The sequence below is a fragment of the Pipra filicauda genome, unplaced genomic scaffold, assembly GCF_003945595.2.
Source record: "Pipra filicauda isolate LSUMZ 115617 unplaced genomic scaffold, ASM394559v2 scaffold54_size4384275_pilon, whole genome shotgun sequence".
In the NCBI taxonomy this organism is placed as follows: Eukaryota; Metazoa; Chordata; class Aves; order Passeriformes; family Pipridae; genus Pipra; species Pipra filicauda.
Window position 1 is genome coordinate 2,493,022 of NW_024104698.1, and position 23,025 is coordinate 2,516,046.

The 23,025-nt window shown below is 32.1% G+C and overlaps 2 protein-coding genes across 3 annotated transcripts in view; both read right to left on the reverse strand.

Moving 5' to 3' along the window:
* The window catches only part of ALX1 (ALX homeobox 1), a 44,462-nt gene extending 41,147 nt beyond the window's left edge, over nt 1-3,315 (reverse strand). Inside the window, exon 1 of the mRNA XM_027718305.2 lies at nt 3,242-3,315. The gene's annotated coding sequence lies outside the window, so the exon portion shown is untranslated. The remainder of the gene's footprint in view (nt 1-3,241) is intronic.
* A 20-nt stretch (nt 3,316-3,335) lies between these two features.
* Nucleotides 3,336-23,025, reverse strand: part of LRRIQ1 (leucine rich repeats and IQ motif containing 1) — a 91,101-nt gene continuing 71,411 nt past the window's right edge. Inside the window, exons 24-26 of one of the 2 annotated variants that reach the window (XM_039387264.1) lie at nt 9,559-9,696; nt 8,017-8,077; nt 3,336-3,362 (exon numbers count right to left, since the gene is read on the reverse strand). In XM_039387264.1, coding sequence (XP_039243198.1) covers nt 9,560-9,696 — 137 coding nt within the window. In that variant the 3' untranslated portion in view covers nt 3,336-3,362; nt 8,017-8,077; nt 9,559. Of the gene's footprint in view, nt 3,363-8,016; nt 8,078-9,558; nt 9,697-23,025 lie in introns of those variants that run through there. The other variant, XM_039387265.1, reaches the window with a different exon arrangement.

The following is a 23,025-nucleotide window of genomic DNA, read 5'->3' on the forward strand; positions in this document are numbered from 1 at the left end:
TGTTATTTTTTTACAAAAGCAAAGTAAATCTACGTGAAAATAAAAGGCAGAAAATATAAGCGGCAAAAGGTCATGCTAACACAACTACTTTTACAATTTATTGGCACTAGGTATCACAGAGATTAAGATTCTAGCAGTGGTCAGGTAAGAATGGACAAAAAAAACCCCCAGCTACACCCACCCAAAAAAATAGCTCAAGCAATAGAAAAAATAGTTACCTGGGATCATAAAGCAATAACTATGGTTTCCAGAAAGAATATAATGTAGTATTTATATATATATATAAAGTTCTCAGATCATAACAACTGACCATCAACAGAAGCAAGGTCCTAAATTAGATAGATAACTAAATAGCCCAACTGAACAATGGTCACTCTTTCTTTAGGTTTTATTTAAATTTTTTTTTGAGCTTTACTTTTTAATACTGGGTCAATTTAATTAACAGTCAGTTTTCCCTTTGAATGTGTAACAGGGAACCAAATCAAATACTTAAAAGTAAAAAAATGGTTTCCTTAAACTAAGATATACAATGTTAAAAGCATTTATTTTATTACTTAATTAATTTTGCTTTGTCAAGGAACAGAATTAAGTCAGTTTAGGATTAATCTATCTCATCCAACTTTTTGAGAAAAAATAGTAAATTTGGGTTATAAAAGACTTAAAATTTTTTAACCCCGAATTCAAAGAACCCACCTTTGGAAAATATATAAAGTACATAATAGTTGGGAAGTTCCCAAAAATATTTCTGAAAATCCTGACTTAGCCTTTCTAAAAACCCCTGTGAATTAAAGGATAATAACTTTGAAGTGTTGCATGTTTTGTCTTTACAAAGATATGACCATTCACACTACATTTCCCTGTAGTATATATAAAAGGCATTTTATTTCAGTATCACATAGATTTGTTTTTTTTTATTTTTAAGTAAATATACTTCAGAATCATTTATCTTGCATTTTTAGACCCCACTTTCCAGCCTGTAAGATCTCAACAATTTATTGATACAATTTCTAAATTACAAGTTATATATAAGGAACATGATTTAACAATTTATTCAAGTGACAGCACCTCTGAAGTCACAGAATCTTTATAATAATCTGTAATACAAAAGCAAGTTAACTCAAAAGGGATACATCTTCATTTAATATTTCAGAAAGCAAAACCAAGACAGACTATACAACAGGAAAGCATTTTATAACAAATACATTCTAAGTAAAGGCAAATTTATGATATATTTACATTAAGGATCCCACAGGGCTAATAATTTATTTTTGATCATTGAAAAGCAACGGTCTTTGGTAAACAGAACTAATGTAACAAACATGTTTATATACAGCATATGAAACACACAAAGGTAATAGTTATGTTTGGTTTTCTATAGAATATGCATTACCATTGAATGTATCATCACTGTTTAATTTCTCAAATCCATGATGATAAAATTTATATAAACACACATGAAGAAACTTATGTAAAAAGGTGTAAGACCAGGGCCTTTTTTAACACAGTTCCTGGACTACCGAAAGGAGACTGAATATGTAGTTATGCTGTAGATGTGTATTTTTTGGAAGTATATTTATATTACTGTAAACTCTCTTTTTCCCCCTGCCTCCCGCCTCTGCCCCCTCTCTCTCTCACACACTTATGGCTCTGCCAGTTGACTATTGTCCCTGCTCCTTTCCTAGTCTCTCCTTATTGAAGGTACACTACACAATGACACTTTTTTCTTTCCTGAAGAAAAAAATCTTTCCCAAGCTCCTAACATAGGCAAGTTCTACATGCCTATATTTGTCAAAAGAGCTTACTTTTATTTATTTTTCTGGATGGAGTTACAATCTAGACAGCAGTTATACATTAATATGAATGCAGTGTATACTATTTAACTCAATTATTCAAGATATGCATGCATTCTATTCTGGATATATGAATATAATGATAATTTTGCCATTGATAACTAGCTTAGAGTTATCTCATCTAAATTCAGGATCTTAGCAGTTAGGAATCTCATCTAATTTAAATGGTGTGGCTTCATCACTAACCAATGGAGAGAAGCAAGAAAACTCAGGACACAATTTGTTCTTTTCTAAGATGGCAGGCACAGAGAAAGAATCATATTCTTTCTCCATGGATAAAATTAACTTAGACTGTGATGATAAATTTCATCTAATCTAATTTTAGGAATGTAAATCGAGTGAATAAGCACAAACAAATTGTACTCACTGTTACTGTGGTGAACTAATATAATGTAAATAAATCTTTATTCCAAAACCTTCAAAAAGTATGTCAGAAAAATAGAGATATCAAGTATTTTTACATGTTTTTCTTGAATTTTAATTTGCTTCTCATTGAAAGTGAAAAATCAGCATATATGAAAACATAATCAAAAAGCCAATTCAGTAATTACATATAATTTATGAAATAATCCATTTTCTACTTTGATATAAAACATTTCAAGAAAATTCACTCCTTAAAAAGTACTAGGAATTTTGATAACTTTTCCAAAATTATTTAACACAGCTTATATTTTTCATAATGCATATTTTTGGGGGTGGGAGTTTTAGTTATTTGAAAAAGACATTGTACACAAATGACAAAATACAGTATGACCTTATCAGAAATATATTAACATTTCTTCAGTTATGTTATGCAAAGTAAGACATGAAACTTAAAATTCTATCATTTTATGACTTTCAAGTATTATTTTTGTATTTTATATATATATATTATTTTGTTAAGTTGTATGATATTAGAGTGGTAAAAATATAAGGTTTTAAAGGGATTCTCTGCTACTGAGCTATAGTAAGCTCAGTGGGATCATATACTACAGCATAACTGGTAATCAACACGACAGAAATCTGTGCCTTGATTTAGGATATGTGTTCTAGTATTCAGATAACAAAACAAGCATTTTTAAAAGCGCTTTTGGAAAAAGAAATTCAAGCAAAGATAAAAGAACCAAATCTGTATTATAATTTAGGGAAAAGAAAATCTTTTAAGAGCTCAAACATCAAAAGACCTAGAATATGTCACTGGCAACTTCCCATTAAAATCACAAGAGGAAAGTCTATTGATATTAAAGATGCAGTTTTTAAATAGAACTGTAGAAAATGAATGAAAAGGCTTTAGGCAAAAAAGAAACAGAAAGATAAGTAGCATGTGTTATTAAGGATTTCAAGCACACTCAGTTCTACCTAGCATTTTAAAGTGATCTTTAATACTGATATTGAAAGAACCCACAACTTACTCGAAGATCTTGTTGAGTGTCTGTGTGGCAGCGTGTTTTTTTCTCTGTTCTCAGTCAAAGCACTTCCACTGGCCATAGAAACAAGTTCTAAATCCATGTCTTCTCTGCTTACAGGGCTTGCCTGGAAGCAGTGGGAGAGAATGTACACAATCATGAAACAAAATATAACATTTTTTGAATGTAGCTCACATTACTCCAAATAAACAAACAGGGTCTGTCAAACAACCTTCTTCAAAATGATACCACAATCCTTTTTTGTTGCCTAGGCTGAACAAATGCACTATGTCAAAGCACTTTTGTAAATAAGAGCCGATCTTAAAATTGTGGTTTGTGATCTGAGTCAATGCAACAACAAAAGAAAACATTTTAGTACAGTAATTTTGAAGAAAATCAATCTTGCAGACGGCTGATGAAACCTTAAACAGCTTAAGATCATTTACTGACCAGTCTATAATTTAAGTTATAGTTGAATGTCAGAGATGTCATATTGGATTATTTCCTGCAATATTTATGTTTTATCCAGGACACATATCACTTCAATCAGACAAGGGCCCAGTGAGTAATTTAATCTTTTAGGTTTTTGCTAATTAGCCATAACTATCAGACAGCATTTTAATTATACTTTAGCTAAGAGTATTGTATTAATTATAAACTTCTAACATCCAGTGGTCATGTGTTTTGGCATGAGGCAGGTTACCTGCACACAAATATGGCAAAATAGAAATGAAAATCATATTTCATTTTAGCAATGGTATTTTGGGAACACGTAGGGCAAAGTTTAAAAACTCTGACCTGGAAGATACCACACACTGTAAATTGCAGATTGTTAGTTTTGCAGAAACAACTTCACTTACTCATGAAGGAAACGAAAACTATGCAGCCATCTAACTCTGCTGTTCACTAGATACTGAGGGCCAATAACAATGTTGAGAAAAATAAGACACTGCAGATGAACAACCTACAAAATCTCCAGTGTAGAGTCAGTCAGCTGGAAGTAATAAACATAAAGATAGAATTTTCTAGTCGCTGGACCTTCAGAAGTGGAGTCCAGAAAAGCAGATTAAGTCCTTCCTATCTGGGCTGAAAATCTAGGTGTCTTTCAGAAGCTAGGTGTCTAACTGAGTAGAGACCCTTTTCACATATAAAACCAAACAAACTACAGAAAAGGAAAGACTATGCTAGTAGTAATGTCAGCAAACTTTTTTGTAACATTGTAGTAGCATGACTACTCAATCAGATATCGAGAGACTGGGTCTCAACTCCCAGAGAGTTAAAGCCTGCAGCTCCCTTTTTCTCAGGAAAATGCTGTTACTGTGAAGTTGTAGGCTATTCTGGAGGAGACAATCTCCAGACTTCCTGTTCAAACTAGCTCACTGTACCAAGAGCAGCACTACACCAACGCAGACAGGCTTTGTAGTCCAGTCTAACTCAGAGAACTCAGATGAAATGGAGACCTGTTTCATTTCCTTGTCTTTACTCAGTCACTGTTTAATGTAAAATTCATTAAAAAGCCCGTGCATTTTCAAACCAAAACCTCCAAAGATACAGAGATTTTACACTCTTCCTTAGTGACTGCATACCCTTTGTGTCCGCACAGAAAGTTTATCCCTTGTTTTCTAATGCTTGCCTTTTGTTTAATGAACAAGATTTTAAAGTTTTGCTTTGCACAGGTAGTAGGCTTTATTATTGCTGTAAACATCAATATTTTATTTTCTCTTCCAGAGCAGTGTCAAGAAACTTTGAAAAGAGTAATGTTTCATCCTGCCAATTCTTTATATTTTTTGGACTTAATATTTACAGTTGCTTTAAGGTTGTGAGAACTTCCTATATTCAAAATCTTTAAATAGAAAGCTTTTAGTCTTTCATTAGTAGAAGTAATGTAATCATTGTGATGCTCAGAGAGATTCAAACCAATGGAACTGATCATTCTTATTTCCATCCTACCTTTCAACACACCGCAAAAGTTTTCTAATATCCCAATTCCCAAAGACCCAGGAGACCACAGTATTCTAAACAGATAGCCTTTCCACAGTATCCAATCTCTACCATCATATAAACTGAGGCTTCATCATCTTGTAGACAACAATATTCAGGATTATATGATAGCTTTTAATAGGGCTGGCTGTCTCTCTGATATAAAATATTTGTTATTTTATTTCAAATAAAGATAAGTGTTTTCACCCAATTACAGTCAGAGTAATATTTAAGGTCGTATTAATCACTGGAGCAAACTTAATGTCAGGTTTGTAAAGAAGCTGATTGAAAGTCCTCTGAAGCTAATTAAAACCTTCCCTTTTATATTTATAGCTTAGAGCCAAAATTTGGAAGAAATTTAAGATATTGATACAGTTTTTTGCAGAGTGTAGTATTGGACTTCCATCTGTAGTGATCTCCATAGTCAACTCTTCAGACTTTATGCCCTTGGTTTTATTACTATAAATCCTTTTTTCCAATTAATTGGAAATTAAGTTCAGTCAAGAGGAATCTTAGCCTTGAACACATCTTTGCATCTGTATATTTGTGTATTCCTATGTAAAATTATCAAGATATTTTGTAACCTTCAAAGATGAAAAGCGCTTTTAAATTCAAGGTATATCTTGAATTTAATGATTTATATCTTGAATATATGATTTGGAGATACTGATCAACAGTGAAATGGTTAACCCTGTAGGTAAGTTAAACTTCATAAAAAAAGATTCAGGAAGTTCATCCTACTTGTTATTCAACAAAGTCATACTAATTTAAAGTAGTAAGTTTAAATTGTAAGTCAGCACGCCTTCCTAAGCACTTCTATGGTAGTATTAGTAAGAAAAATCATCAAAATGACCAAGATTCAGATAATACGGTCTTAGATTTACTGCAGGTTACTACATAGGAATAATCCCCAGTGAGAAGTGCTAAGACTTTGCTGTTAATATGCAACCATTGAAATACCATTTTGTATCCCTGAAAAATAAAGTTTTAAATTATTGGAATGTGCACAAATAGCAGTTAGAAAACTATATTAATTTAGTACTTTCAGAATGCAGGCTTATGGAACACATAAAATCCAAGGATCCTATTACACATCAGGAAACTTCATGATCGAGTATATGACATATGAATAAACTACTGGAACTGCCCAGGAATGCTTTCCTCTTCTATTTCTCTCTCTTTTTCTCTTTTTTTTTCTTTTATTTTACTGTATATTTTCCACTTTCTTTCGGTTTACCAGAAATGTTTGATAATGATTGAAGCTGTGTTAACTTCCTTTTTATCATGATTTCATAGCTTTTAACTCACCTACTGTGTAAAAGCAGTAGTTGTTCACATTTCAACCTTTAAAAAAGAACCCATGTAAATTTTAAACCCAAAATTCTCCAGCCATCTGTGTGTACAAACCACATCATTATTTCATTGCCTATATAGTACTGTTTTCTGCATTAGATATACATTTTATTCCATTTTCTATTTTTTGAACCCTCTATTTCAATTTTCTCTGCATTTCATTCATGTGGAATAGCTATGTAATTACGTGGCACAGGCTGTGACAATTCCATAACTTTGCCAGTTATGTGGGCACACCACATAATACTATTGTGGGATTGCAGCAGTATTTTGTGGACAGAACCGCTTATTGTAAATAACATACAATCTACCTATGTGCACATATGCTTACCAATAATTACATGATATGTAATTTAGATAACATTATTAGATTATGATTTGCTCAAATTAGATCAATTACTGTTTTAGACTCAGCCTAACAAATAACTATTGGTGCTGCTGCAATCAAACCCCACCACAATCACTTGGTTCATGATTTCAGCCCCTAAACTTTAAAAGAACTTTAAAAGAACCTAAGAACTGGACACACCCCATGCCAGAGAAAAATATTTGACAAAATCTGTCTTAAAGAAAACAGTAATAGCAATATCTAAACCTCAAAAGCATTTTTTTCAATGGTGAATTTTAGAAGAGTTTATGGAATTGTTTCCAAAACATGCAAATTGCATAGGTGGTGAAGCTAAAGAAGACAGAGGTTAGAAAAGGGCAAGATTGCTCAGAGAACAAAATGAGGCATATGACATATCGTCTAACTGGGAAATACTTTTTATGCAATATTTTACATCATGTATATGAGTATAAATCACTAATTCTGTATAGTTTCTTGTTTTGCCCCACCTTTTAAACCCCACATACTAATATCAATAAGAATATTGCTAATTTGGCAATAAAATGTAAAGTGTATATATATATATATATATATATATAAATATATATATATACATATATATATAAAACAGAGTGAGTATAGTCTAATTTTATACAATGTTTTTAATAATGTTACCATATTAATATACAATTCCAACTTACTGTATTTCAATAAATGACACTGAAGGCATATTAAAATGATTTAGTTATGTGACATATAGAATTTGAGAATATTTAAAGTTGTTCAATAGACAAGAATATAATAATGTAGTTGGTATTGAACTATATTTAATTTTTTCTTTTTTTTTTCAAATGCTGATTTAGAAGCTTTAAAAAACACACAGTGGCATTTGATGTCTTAAAAACAAACTCAGTGTGAGACATGAAACTAGAACTCTATGTACAAACACGGGTTCTTGTGCTAAAATATTTCTTCTGATCTCTATCAATGAGTAACTTGCTTGCCAAACAGAGACAACAGTAAAAAATTATATTAATCAAAAAATTCTCCTCTTTTTACACAAAGTGTAGATTGGAAATACCTGAATTCTGAAAAATCTCACAAAGAAACAAGTTCTTACCACAAGCTGTACTCGTCTACTGTCACATATCGCAGGATCTAACTCAGGCAAAAAACGACAGCTGGGAAAAACATAGGATAGAAATTTCAATACGTCCCACTGTACTGGGTTCTCTGAAATACCTGTGCAGAATCTTTTCCTAGCCACAATCCTGCTTATTTTTAAAAATAATCCCATTATTAAAATTAATAATATAAAGTAATATTAACTGATAAAGTAGCAGATTAATATTAAATTTTTTTGTACTTAAGATTAAAATAAATAATTTGCAATTGTCTATTCAAAAGACAGAATACTAAGTTAAAATATATATGTCAAGAAATGCAACCATGCATGAATTTTTGCATGTGTTGACATAAATTGCAGCCAAACCAGTTGTAATATTACTCTATGTAGGAATCAAACTGTTCTCAGTTGCCTAAATGTATCAGCTGTTATAAACTGTCTATCAGTGACGTTCCAATGCAGATCAGGACTTTTGCCACATTAAAAAATAATTTTATGATCTTTGCACTAGTACAAATACTAGTGTATTGCACACATCTGGAGAGGTAGCATAATAATATTTAAGAAAATTCTTTTATAAATTTCTGTGCCTTCTCACTTTCAAACATCATTACATGTTTCTGTTCCAGTATTTTCATTCAAATTAAAAGTCGTGGAAGTTATCTTAAACAAACACTTGGGAGTATTTCACTATTATGGAACATGACTGACAGATAAATATTTTTGCCAAGCCAGATAAATATTTCCTAAGGAACACATTCTTCATATACTTTCTACAGTCATTGATACAAACTGGGTATGTGGAATATTTTTCTACACAAGACAGAACAATATGGAGCCATACCTGCCTACTGACACTTTGGTGCTTTGCATTGTGTCTACTAATGACTTCACTAAGGTATCAATGATGCCACATTGAATTTATGACCAAAATATACTTACTGTGTCTTCATGTTAGTTTAGGGCATATTAACCTTTCCCTTAATTGTGTCGATATTTTATCTGTTCAATAACCAAAACTGAATACAGAAGGAGCATTTTACAATATTTCAATACAGTATACTATAAAGATGCAAAAACTGGGTTTATGTTTTGAAGACAAAATATAAATACATACTATCTAGTTAAAAAAAGGTATTTCTTAACTTCTTTAATCAAATCTAACAATATAGCTAATGTTACAGTTGATCTAATTACATAAACCCATAATATATATCAATAACGTTATAAAATATATGATGAATAAGAACTTTTTTCCTACACTCTTTATGGTCTAAAAACCACTGCATTGCTAACATAAAACTATGTAGTTATTTACCATGAGATTCTGCAGTTTATCATTTAATTTTCACTGTGGAAGAAGTATCTATACAACGATTACTAAACAAATTCTAAAGGGTGACATGTTTGGGATCCAGAAATATGGTGTACTGTCTGCTAGCTGCAAAATCATGTTTGTTTTAGAACCATTAACCTAGGTTTCACTTTACAAGAGAAATTTAAAATAAAAAAAAAATCTAATTTAAAGGCAATGACCTCACCACTTCGTATTTCTGGAACTCGCTGCTTCATAATCCAAAAGCTGTGCATGAAGCCACTGGTATGTGAAATCTTTTCTCCTTTGTAATTTCTCATCTAAAGCAGTATCCAGCTGAGGACATTCTTCTTTTTTACCTGGGGAGGAAAAGAGATACTCCTGTCTGTCATCATTATTTTAAAATATATTTTCTTTAAGATTCTCTATATAAACTTGGAGCCCACTGCCTTTTGCAAAATAAAAAATGCAATTACTTTATTTTCACGCAAACTGTCCAACTATTCCTTCAGATATGTTTAAGAAATACTTTAAAATTAGTTTTAATTTTATGATTATTTTCTGTGTTGGGATGTAATATTGGCCTTCTGAATAAATTTATTTTATTGGGAAATAAAACTATCCTTTATTTTGAAATTCATATAGAGGTAAATGTTACTCATAAATTGCTTGTCACAACTGCCATGAATGTTGTTTATTGTGCTATTTCTAGAATTAAAAATACACACTCATTTATACTTACAATTGTATTTACCAGTCTATAAGGTTAAAAAATATATCACCACTATATGCAAGAGGGGACATATGGCAATCATGTTACTCTGATCCATCTTTTACTGATATGATCTACTAAGACATTTCAATGGCAGTTTCTGATATTGGATTCCAAAGCAATTGCATATATGATACTATTTTTCACAAATTACTACCTATTTTTGGATCACAAAAGACATCTAAATATAAAGAATAAAATAGTGACATTATGGAAAAAAAAAATCTGTACAATTCTGGAGACCCTTCAGTTTTTGGGACCATTCTGCTGAATAATAGATATGTTTTGAAACATAAGGAAGAGGATGCCAGAACTGGAAGAGACTGCAGAGGAAGCATCATTGTTGCATGCGGATATTCAACTTTTTAGTTTCTACCCTTATACATCACCTTTATAGGTTATTTCTTTTTTGCACCTTCAACTCAGGGCTTTTATGAGTCATCAGAAAACTTTTTTCTTTTTTTTTTTTTTGGTACAAAAGCTTTTTGTTTTTCTCTTTAATGTTATTTCAGACAACACTGAATTATCATCCCTGCTGCTAATTATTCCTTCATTTTTCTTTCAAAGATTTTTCTTTCCTCAGTGATAGGTGAATTCAGCAGCTACTAGAAGTTGTTTAGTAAACTGCAGGAGCACTTGAACCAGCAAAAAGCATAGCTGACCTCACTTAACATCATTCCATTTGCCCACTATGAACGCTTTAACTATCAATAACTGTAAAGGCATGGGGGAGGAAAATGTCAGAACTGCCATAGTTTTTATTCATGTTTAGACAACATAAACTGGACTTACAGGCTATGCATTAACTCACCTTTTAAGACATTTGGTACCTGAAGTATTTTTTAAACTTATCTGTAAAAATTATAATTTACTCTGCATAAGCTCCACAATATAATTCCTCACTTGTATTTTACCTGGCTTTACAGGGAGCTCATCGCTTTCAACTTTTAGCTCTAAGGGGTACTATTAAAGTATCATAGCTACTTATTTCATAGTCTAAAATACAATGTCTTTTGGTTATGCTCTCCATTTGTCTTAGTATAGGGAATCCCTATCCAAACCAAATCCATTCCTAAGGCTGAACGTATTCAATTGTCAAGGCCATAGTTACACCAATAAAATTAGGCAAGGTCCTGGTCCAGAATATAAAGTCATATATGTCTTGCTAGTCAGTCATGGACCAGAACTTAGGCAGAAGAATTTATCCTTAGCTGATCTCCTGTATCTCCCTAGGAAGACAGAAAATGAAAAGCTTGGATGGACAGTCACTATCTACGCAAATGAGGTTGTGAGGGTTGATTAAAAAGGTCAAGCAGTGAATTGCGTAATCAGTGCCAAATATTAAAGAATTCTAATTACACAGTTCATCACCTTCCTTTATTAAAGTGGGAACTATTTCTTCTTTTCTAAGTTTGTGATATTGCTCCTGGTTCAGGAGTACAGTTTTCTAACCTTAACATTTTGAAATTTATAGGTTCCAAGTCCACAACTACACTGGTACCTTTGCAGCTCTCCATTTAAGAAAGGTGCTGATTTATAACAAGAGTAAGACACATTCTGTGTGACTTCATAAGAGCAGTCCTGGAGACTGAGCCTTCTACATATGTTCTCCAATGAGGAATAATCTCCCAAGAAATTATATTTAGTTTTTTTCTTATTTGTATTTACAGAAAAGTTGTTCCAGTGTTACCATCTTCCTTAGGATAATTACTTCTGAATCGGTATTATTTATGCATTTATTAAAGTGTTTGCTATCTTTTCATCCATTAAAAGGGAAATCAACATAGGGGATTTAAATTTAAAAACAGTATTAGAAGTTTACATCTGAGTCTGTGTGTTGAAAGAAGATGAACACATAATAATCTATGACAAAACTTACAAAAAAAAAGAATACTTTTAGCTTGACAAGTTACTTTCAAAAATGATTTAAAACAATTTTCCTTAGTTGCAGTTTCAATTTTTGATTGAACTATGTTTGAAACACAATTGGTTTTATTTAATAAAATTTTATTTTAATTTATTTGTATTTATTTTTCCTTGTTAATGACTGAAACACAATTCAAACAAGAAAGCAACCAAGATAAAAGTGCACACAATAGGGTGCATATATATAGCATATATATGGCATATATATAGCATATATGCACATATATATGCTATATAGAGAGAATATTCTTGTTCCATATTAGTGTTAATAGTGACTTTTTTTTCCAAATGGGCAGACACTGTTCAATAATTTGTTTATAATGCTGTAGAACACTGTATTCTATTTTCTTATTTGGAATGTACTCATATTCTTACTTTTTAATAGTAACACCTCTCTTTTTAATTCTTATGAAAAAATATCTATGTTATGAAGTAAAGCACTGCATTATCACTTTTCTATTCCACTTATGAACAACATGTGTTTGAGAATCTGGTGAATCAGTATCATTAACATGCATTGGCTTGATAGCTTTCTTACATTAGGGCTATAGGCTTTTAAAAACCTGGACCTGATTTTGTAGAAGTACTAACACTCACAGAAGTTCCAAAGAGCTGTAAGCATCTGCATCTTTGAAATGGATCAGAGCCATAATCTTTAATTGTTAAATGTGGACAACTCTTAGACTACCAGAGAAAAATGAAATACATCAAAGAAGGCACAACTCCACTGAAACCCAAATTAATTTCAGAGGTATTTCAAGTATCATACCCTCATTACATTATCGCTTCTAAGCATTCAATCTTTCTGACTTTTTTTTTTTTAATACATGACACACACATTAATAATTTAAGATTGGAATTGTCTTACATTTGGCATTAATACAGTAATAATTTTTAGGTGTTGCCAATTAATCATCCACACACATATTGTGTACTTAGGCCAGATACAATGAAGCATTCAGGGCCACCTACTGGCAATTTCCTACAAAATTTGGGCATCCAAATAGAGAGAACTCAGAAAAGCATGGACATATGAAATATCCTTGGAACTTAGTATTACAGGAAAGTAACAAATTCTTTTCTAGGTCACCAAATCCACATGCAAACCTGTAAGAACCTGAACTTTGTGATCCAGAAAAATCTCATCCTTCGTCTGCCAAATCTGTTTGCTGGGTGTGCTCTGAAACAATATGACTGTACCAATCCTGATCGGTGTAAATCCCAGTTAGCTACTGTACTCTTCATCAATTTATATGCAAGAGGACGCTAAGGACCCTGATTCAACACACAAATTTTTTTTTTCAAATATATTTGTTGATGATGGGTAGATAAAAGGTCTAACTTTATTATGTCATATGTTTCTTGATACAGAGAGAAGTGTGGAGAAGTCTGCACCGTATCCAGCCTTTCAAATTTTGAGTTAAAAGGGTGATTTCATTCACTTCAAAACTTGCTTCATATAGAGTACAATACAAATAAAGTAAGAGACTACGAAACTTAAGACCTACAATGCGAAAGAAGGGCTTGGAAATTCTTGAGCATTCTAAGTTTTCCTCCCTTAATAAAAAAAATCTGTGACCAGAGTTAATTTTCTCAATATGTATTCTGGAAAAGGTGTTCTTAATATAGGCCTTAAGTAGCTGAGCTTGGATATAAAATTATTGTCTGTGCTATTAATGCATTAGATTTTTCCTCTGTCAGTATTCTGGCATAAATTATTGGTCAGCAATATATATTATAAGGGTGTGTGTATGTAAGCCTGTGTTTGAATGTACAAGCTCTAAAACAAATATTCTTAGTGAAAATTAAAATTATGTAAGTGTTATATATTTATATAATTATGTATACTATATATTATACAAGAAATATTTGTATATTATATAAATAATATATAAATTATATATACCCTTAATATATTTATACAGAATTTATTTCTCCTGTCTTCTATACAGTTATGTGCATAATACACATTTATAAACTATCTTGAAATCCCAAATCTAAATTATAACTTTTTATCTCATTTTTCTATGTCAATCAACAAAAAAAAAAAGGCATTATTTCTGTCACAGTCTATATAAGACATACAGAACAGAAAGTAAGAACTACATGATTTGTGCTTGCTATTAAGGTAAAAAGTGGATATTTGGAAACAGACAGGAAAATAACAATAATAATAAACAGCTCCCCCCCCCCCCGTCCACTCCTAAAACCTCCCAGAAATTTACAGTAGAATGTAAGAGAAATGAGAAGAATTTGTTTTTTTCCACACAAAGCTTGACACATTTGTCAGAAGTCTACTTTGTCACTAAATACACCTAAGCATTACATAGCAATCACTACAGGCCCCAGACTGTTTTGGAAAAAGAATGGTATTTAGCGTGGTCTTTAGCATGCTTACAGGTATTCAGTGAATACATTTATAGTAGCAAGATCTATATGACTTCCAGGCAGTTGGTAGTACCATGTGGCAGTAAATGGTTCAGAGTTCTTTTTACCAAAAATTATAGCTCCAGATAATGTTTATCTACAACTCAGGTCTGGAATTTTCAGATAGTGGGGCACATAAATTTCTACCTTAAAACCACAGAAACTTGTTTGTGACATAGCTATCCTGTAAGGATTAGATTATAACAGAAGCTACTTTTTCATCTCAGTGACTTTTGACTAAATTGACTTCCAACTCTAGGACCAGAATTAATGAAATAAAAATATTTATAGTAGTGTCTGAGTGAGTTCACAGCTGAATAAAAGATGAAATAGGATTTTGTCACAAGAATATCACATCAGGTGATGACCAACATTTTTTGACGCTTAAAAATGCTTTATCACTTACATAATAAGGAGTTTTGAACATGACAGCACTGATCAATGTAAATGAGAATGTCTTTCAAAAATTATAAAAGTAAATAATGAAAGGGAAAAAAAATGGAGTTTTTTTTCCCCTAAATCTAGTGCCCTCTTCCCCTTTTTGCTAGGTATTTATTATTTTTTCAGACTACAAATAAGATCTACTATACTGCAAACCTCCTTCTCTTGTACAATCTCTTCATCTACTAGTTCATTCTGCTTCAGTGGTTATCATATTTCAGCCTGTGCTTTCTGTGTTCTCTCTTTGATGTCTTTATTATAATCTAACATATTAGATTATGCAAAAGCTGAACCCTTTCGTTGAGATTCCTAAACCACTGAAACAGTACAAATTTCAGCTTCTAAATTCAAGGAAAATAGGATTTCATACTTGGACCTTCCCCCAAATTATTTTCTATTTTGCTACTTGTTCCTGCCTCTGCAGAATGTAGCACTACTACTATTTATTGGTAGTAATTGGTATTTATCCCTAGCATGCTGTTTATGCTCAATTTGTTCCTTTCCCTATACTGAAGCAAATCCAAGTCTTACCTTCAACAGTGTACTTTTAAGACACCTCCCTTAAAGTTATTTTTCTCTATTCATGTCACAATGGGGTCTAGGAAGTTCTCCCAGTATCTCCTGATTACTTACCCTCTTCTATTGCAACCCTCTGATCACACAAATCCATTGCAAACTACTGCTCCATATTAAAAGGCTTATGTCTTTTCTTGTGAACATGGTACACTTCCACTTGAATAGCTTCATGAGCTTCATTTTCCTAGCACTGACATCAAGGCAGCATAAATACTGTTCCTTACAATTCATCCAACTGTCACCACTTTCTGTACTCTTCCATTTATGTTAAATACAATTTCTCATTTATCTTCTATAACTAAGACATATGACACCTCTCTGAGTTGATGTATAAACCTAAAGCACTATTTCATCTAGTGTGTACAGGAAGCTACAACATTGGCAATTGCTGATTTCATTTTTTTGCTAATTTGTAACTGTTTGAATCTGATTCAGGAAGTGAATTTTGGGACAAAAACTTGAAGATCTGTTTGGGGAAAGATGTAGGGATTGCATAGTGGAGGGCTAATAACAGTAATAATGTAAGAATAGATTACTTAGGTCAATTAAAAATAAGTCATAGAGATGCAAAGAAAAGTAAAGGAACAGTAGTGCACTGGTTTAATACAGGTGTACACTCTCTAACAGATTGTATGAGATTCCCTGTTTCTCTAAAAAAATGAGCCAGAAAACAAAACAATATCCTGCCATTTGATTAAACTGATTAATTTAATTAAAGCATTTAAACCATTATATTCAGAGTTATATAGACTATTGTTGAAACACATTCATATCAAGGAAATACACAGAAAAATTGGTGTATTTCTTCAGAATGCTATTCCAGTCATTTAACACTGGAATTAGATATATAGTTATGGTTATTTATATTAATGCCAGTGAATAACAAAGCCATTGCAAGTTTTTTACCCTAGAAAAGCAGAAGAATAGTAGGAGAATAAACTGCACAAACATCTGGAAATATTAAGATTCTAATTTCTCTGAAACCTTCCAAGTTTGGAAATGCTGGTGACTGACTCTATGATTTTGAATTTTACTGAATTATTGATTAAATGCTATATAGTCATTGACTCTACTTAGATAAAATGTATCAGCCATTCTGTGTAATATTCTTTGTACTAAGGCAAGTATTGAAGGTATCCAAACTTTTCAGCCCCAGTACACTGGACACATATTTTGGCAATATTATAATAAACAACTGTGGTGAAAGAGAAGATAGATTGTATTTTATTCAGAAATAAATGTAAAATAAATAACCACAAATAGGATGAAGAGTATATATAAAAAAATTTGGTAATTCAGCATCCACCTACATACACAGACACATGCTCACACATGGGCTCCTCAGGTTCCCAAAACATTAACAAATAGAAGTTGCAATCCAACTAAAAAGAACAGAAATAACATTTCTCAGTCCAGACACCCAAGAGCAGACTTCTTGTACATATAGCTTGAGAAACAACATGGAATTGCTTCATGCTTGAAAAGTTAAGTTGGTTTCTTTCTTAAAAAAAACCCCAAAACCAACCCTGCCAAAACCAAACGTCAGCTCTACAAAAATGACGAAACTAAAGAGGTGATATTCTACCCACATGCACAGAGAGAGAAAAATTACTGATGTAAACTACTTCTACCCACAATCAGCATGCTTCCAGGATCCACTCAGGTGCTTACAAGTTCAAAAAGCACACAAAAGCTTTACACCGCTATGCCTGTATGATGCACATACTTTCACATTATTCTTTCGTGTAGTCTTCTATGAACAAGGTGTCCTGTAGTCTGCATAGTACTCCCTTCAGTCACTCAGCACAGGCAAATCTCATCAACAGCATTGCTGAGAAGTAAATTTGGAGAACAGGCAAGAGTTATCCAGAGATAACTTTGGATAGTCAAGACCCTTGAAGAACCAAAGACATCAAGGGGAGCAAAAAAAAATTTAGAAATAGTATGTTCAGCATTTCCATGCTTAGTTATCCGTCAGAAATTGTAAGGTAGAAATAAAATGGAAGTAGATTGAGCCTATTTTGTTTATCTTTTCTGTCTACATGCTCATATAATTTCTGTCTGAACTCCCAAATCCGCCTAGTACAGTATCTCTAGTTTTTCTCATAATCTTTGGGAATTAATAAATCCCCCTAATGATGGATGTTCTCAATTGAAAAGAGGATTTTATACTGTTCAGGAGAAAAGATATGCAAAATATAACCCCCCCCCGTTTTTACAGAATATATTTTTTTTTATATTTTATTTGTATCCATTCCCACTTCTTAAAATTAAATGACAGAAACAATCAAGAACTTCAACAGAAGTGTTTAGTTGCTCAATAATGAAACAGTATTCCCAAGTAAGAAAAGATTATCACTTCGTATGTAGTCCAAGCCAGAGGAATACCTTTCTCTAAATTCAATAAACCAAGCAAAATTATTTAAGACATAAGATCTTCCAAAGGCATTCTCAAAATAACAAATACAAGGGAACATTTTGTAAGAGTGCAGGAGGTCTAACTACTACGTTGTATCCTATAAAGAGGGCAAAAATTACAAAATACAATCAATTTTTATTGAGTGTGACAACCATTAAAGTAGGTTTTGTTTGTACTGAAGGGCTTAAACATACAAGAAAGGGACTGAAGAATCTAAACCCAACAAAACATTGTTCAAAATAAAAATTTGAAGCTTCCGTGTGACAAGAAGACACATGCCAACTACTAAGAAGAAACAAAAAAGAAAATCATTACTCAGGAGCAGCACAAACTTAGTCAGTAAAGCTGACTTACACCACATTAACAACTGTCTCATAGTTTTTATGAACAAGTAATTAAATATCACCGAATCACAAAACAACCAAGTTGGAAGGGACCCACAGGGATGATGGAGTCCAACTCCTTAACCCTGCACAGGACCATCCTTGGGAATTTACATCTTAAAAAAAGTATTATGTTTACTCTTGAGAATAAACATTTTTTCTAGATAGTTATCTGAATAATAGAAGAACTTGTTTTAAGAACTCAAGTTCATCAACACACGTGACATGCACAAGTACCACAAATGATTGGTACTTTTCAGTGCAGAGTAACACTGTAAGGGAAATAATGAAATTATTGTACGAATGTCAATATGTAATTCAATTACGAATACCTATGAATTGGTTATCTATTCTATCTATAGAATTTCATATGATATACATGATTTATCAAAATATCATATATTTTGCAATTTAAAAGGTTTTATTTTGTTTGGGCAAAACTATTTCTGGCTTACTTTCTGATGTTGACTTGAAATACCTGTTAGTATTTGATGAACATACTCTGACAATTCACAGCTTTGTCACTGCAGTAATGCATAACAGCAGAACTACTTTACATTGTCAAATACACACATAAAGCCTACAGAGACTAAGTACAAGCCTGCTGTTTAATTTATTCTATAGCAAAACCAAGAGGTACCACTGAAGATCAGGCCTGTCATTATGTCAAACATTGTATAAACAAGGCTTGTGCTCATTGAATTAAATGAAAAAAAAAAGTCTCAGATAGACATGGTTCTTTTTCTTAAAACTCTACATCTAAAGTGAGTTCATCCCCCATTGTGTGCAATTCTTATATATTTACATCCAGCTTAGATATAACCATAAACACTAATCTTATGAGTTTATGAGTGTCTATAAATAAATATAGACATAAAAGTACTAATTCTTCTCACTAGGTTATACTTAAGTGGTTGATATCATGGAAGAAATTAAACAATCAGAAATTGTGTCTTATAGATCTATTAAAAGAAATGGAATTTTCATTTGTAAAGAAGGTCAGGTAAAAAAAGCAAAACAAATCCACAGTTTGCCTACAAGTTGCCCCAGGTTAATTCTCAATACCTATGTCTCAAAGAGCTTAGTATTTTTATAGATTTCTTGACTAATTGGACTGAAATTTTCAGCTTGTAAACACATGGAAAAAAAGCAAGAATTGAAACACAGTGTATCATTTTAGAGAAACCAACAAGAGTATTCAGCCCCACGGGTATGGAACCGACTTAATTATATTGATTTTGGATCAATTATAGTTACAATGGCACAGGTTTTTTTCTATCCATGCAGAGAAGGTTTGAATGATTCACCTCACTGAATGAAGAAATCAGAGTTGAAATAGGAATAAATTAGCACTGATTCCTCCTTTTATAGAATTTTATTTAGATCTTTATTAAAATTATTTTTTAAAGTGAAAATTAAAACAAAACCTCCAGTTCAATTTCTGAACATAATTTAACCACCTTTAATCTTGAGTGTAAACATTTTATTCTCAGACTAGATGTGTTTAAATTAGTTTCTTTTCACTAAACTTTTTAGCTAAACTTGCTACCAAACTTTCCAACTCACTGATATTTACATATATATTTTGTATATATACATATATATATATATATAAAATTTGTTTGAAAAGGAAGGAAAAAGTTAAATACCATAATGATTCCAAATAGGTGAACTTGCCTCATGTGCATTCTATTTACATTTGCAAAAGCTTTTAATACAGACATAACTTAAAGGTGTAATTTGGTTTACCTGTTGCACAACAACAGGTTAAAACAGTTATTCACTTGTTTGCAGCTGATGATCTAAGTTCCTGCAAATAGGAATTTATAGAGCATTAAGGTCTGATCCAGAAAGGACTGAAATCCCATAAATTCCAATTAGGTAAGCAAACTCCCACGTAAGATTAAGGAACTTCAGTAGCTAATCTTATACTATTTAATACAGAAGAAGGAAACAGATGATTATGAGTTTTAAAACCTTATAGACTAAATGAAGTTAATAAAATTGTATAATTGTACACGGGAATTTGTCAAAACATAATTTAACTGCCCAAACCAAGATTTTGCTTCCACTGTAACAGTAACTGTCATGAAGCAGAATGATAGCATTTCATTGTCAAGTTTGAGTGTAACAAGAAAATATACACTTTTTTCTTATATAGAACCTCTTTTGTAAGAAAGATTCCAATGTAGTTTCCTTTTCATACAAGATACGACAATTTTAATATAAAGTAATCTGATTGAAAAGATGGACAGAACTCTTTAAGGCACTTGAAGAAATAGAGAAATATTAAATGGTAATATTTACAGAATTTTTTTTAATTTAACTAGAGACGTGAGTACAAAGAATTATTTTCTTCAGCAAGATTTTTCTGCTCTTCTGAAAAGATAAATAAATTGATTGGAAGCACTGTGTTAGAGGTACTGATAGAGAGGCTAGAAAAATGTATACATATTTGCAATGAGAATACAGAAAATGCATGTAAGTAAATACAGAAACTCGTCTGTAACTTGTACCACAGTTCTTGAAATTCTCTTTCAAATCTTTGAACTTCTCCATATTGTGGTTCAGTGAATGCATCAAGGGGTACTAAAACTGGAGAAATATCTGAATAGCATCACCACCCTCAAGGCATCCAGGTCTCAGAACAGACTCTTCTTTAGCATTCTGGCTAGAAGAGGAGGAAAAGAGGAGAAAAGAATGCAATGATGTAGCAAAATCACCACTAAAACAAGGATACCTTATTTTCAATGGTATTTAAAAAGTCTTAATTCTACTCACCTTCTCCTGAATTCCAAAGAGATTCTTCAGCTTTCACCTGACTGGTCCTGGATAACTACATCTTACAGTGTTCTGGGTGCTCACCAATACTGTCTTGTGTGACTGTATTAATTATGCACCAAGAAAAAGAGATTTGCCCCTATTTCTATAATGAACAATCATACTGTTGATGGGAAGTCATAGAAATATGTAACACTCTCATAGGGGAAATAAAACAAATTTCAAAGCAAGAAATTAGTATGATGCATGGATAACACACATGCTTAGTAATATAGTGAAATAATAGTAACGATTTATACAAAGGTGTAAACCCCAAAAATCCCAAGCAGCCATATATGTGGAAGAAGCAACTTCTAAAATTTATTCCAAGAAGGATTTTATAAACATTTTCATTTGCAATAAATGAAAGATGTTAGAAAGAGAATTTTGAATACAGTGCACACAGCTCACATAGTATGATGACATCCTATGCAGTATTTTAGTGTATGTAGAGCAGACTACAAGTAGACTCTGACAAAATCTAAGAAGGCAGACCTGGCTAAGAGTCAGGAGTCACGCTTATTAAATTGAACTCTCAGGGGTATCATGCAATCAGAGGTCACAATCGAGGCAACAGAAGCAATGTCACGATATCAGAGAAAGGGCCAATTCAGACCTGCTCCCTGACAGGCAGTGAGGTCACGGCTTGCGGCAAATAACTGTATTAAAAGGGAATATTCTCTGCACACTTTTAGAACTGTCATCTGAACAAACAAAGCCAGGTCATTGGTAGGTTAAATCAGAACTTTCTGGCTTAGTAGCACATAGCTTCCTTTCTTTTCACATTCACTGCTAATTTCTCAATTACAAAATATACATCAGGTACTAAGCAAATACTCAGTACACTTAACTTAAAAACACAGAGTAGAGTTTAAATTACTCCTTTTTAAAAGTCAAATTCTATCCTTGACAAGAGATATCCTTGGTCTCTTCATAAAGAGAAAACTGCTGAGCTTGCTTCTTATTGGAAAACAAAAAGCATGCAAGTGCCTTAGGGAAATGTCTTTTTACCGTCAGGGTCTTAGTAAGCCTGATACTCAATGCGCATTTAGAAACCATTAAAAAAATCAGTTATTCATAATATACTTGTTTAATGATGATTGCAAAAGTGAAGTTCTTTTGTCTGGGTACTTGGATTTCTTTATCTCATTGTCTGGCCTGGGTTACTACAAGATTCTACAAATGTGGTAATTTATGAAATCACAACCATGTTGGATTGGTAACATGACAATAAACCTGCAAAGAACTATTCTAGAATGTCACATAAACAAAATTTTATTCAAAAACATTATCTCTGCAGCCCATCTTGGGAATATGAGAAAAAAAAAACCATATCTATCTATCTATCTATCTATCTATCTATCTATCTATCTATCTATCTATCTATCTATCTATCTATCTATCTATCTGTGTAACTGAAAAATTCACTATTTCTACCTTTTTTATACTCACAAGTATATCACAGATAAAATATCTGCAGTGCATGCATCAAACCAGCACAAACCTATGAATTTCAAGCAACTGCTAACATGTTTTGATAAGAATTGAACCACAAAGTTATGAAGTTGCAAGATGCACATTATAGAAATAACACAGCATAAAAGTTACGCAGATATCACTGCATAGTTTACATTTTCATTAAAATATTTGAGTTACTTGCAATCCCTTGTAAAATCATCTATGTTCACCACACATTAAATATTCTAGATTACATGAAAATTGTAAAGGGTGTAGAATTTTGCTGTTAGTATTGAACAGCATAAAATTTTGAATATCTATATTTCAATTTTAGAGTCTTATTTTAATATTTTGCTTGAAAAATGTTGTACACTACCAAAATATATGATGCATCTGAACAATAACATCATTAGTTATAAAAACAGAAGGATACTTCAATGTGTATTTAACATTACACTCATGAAAA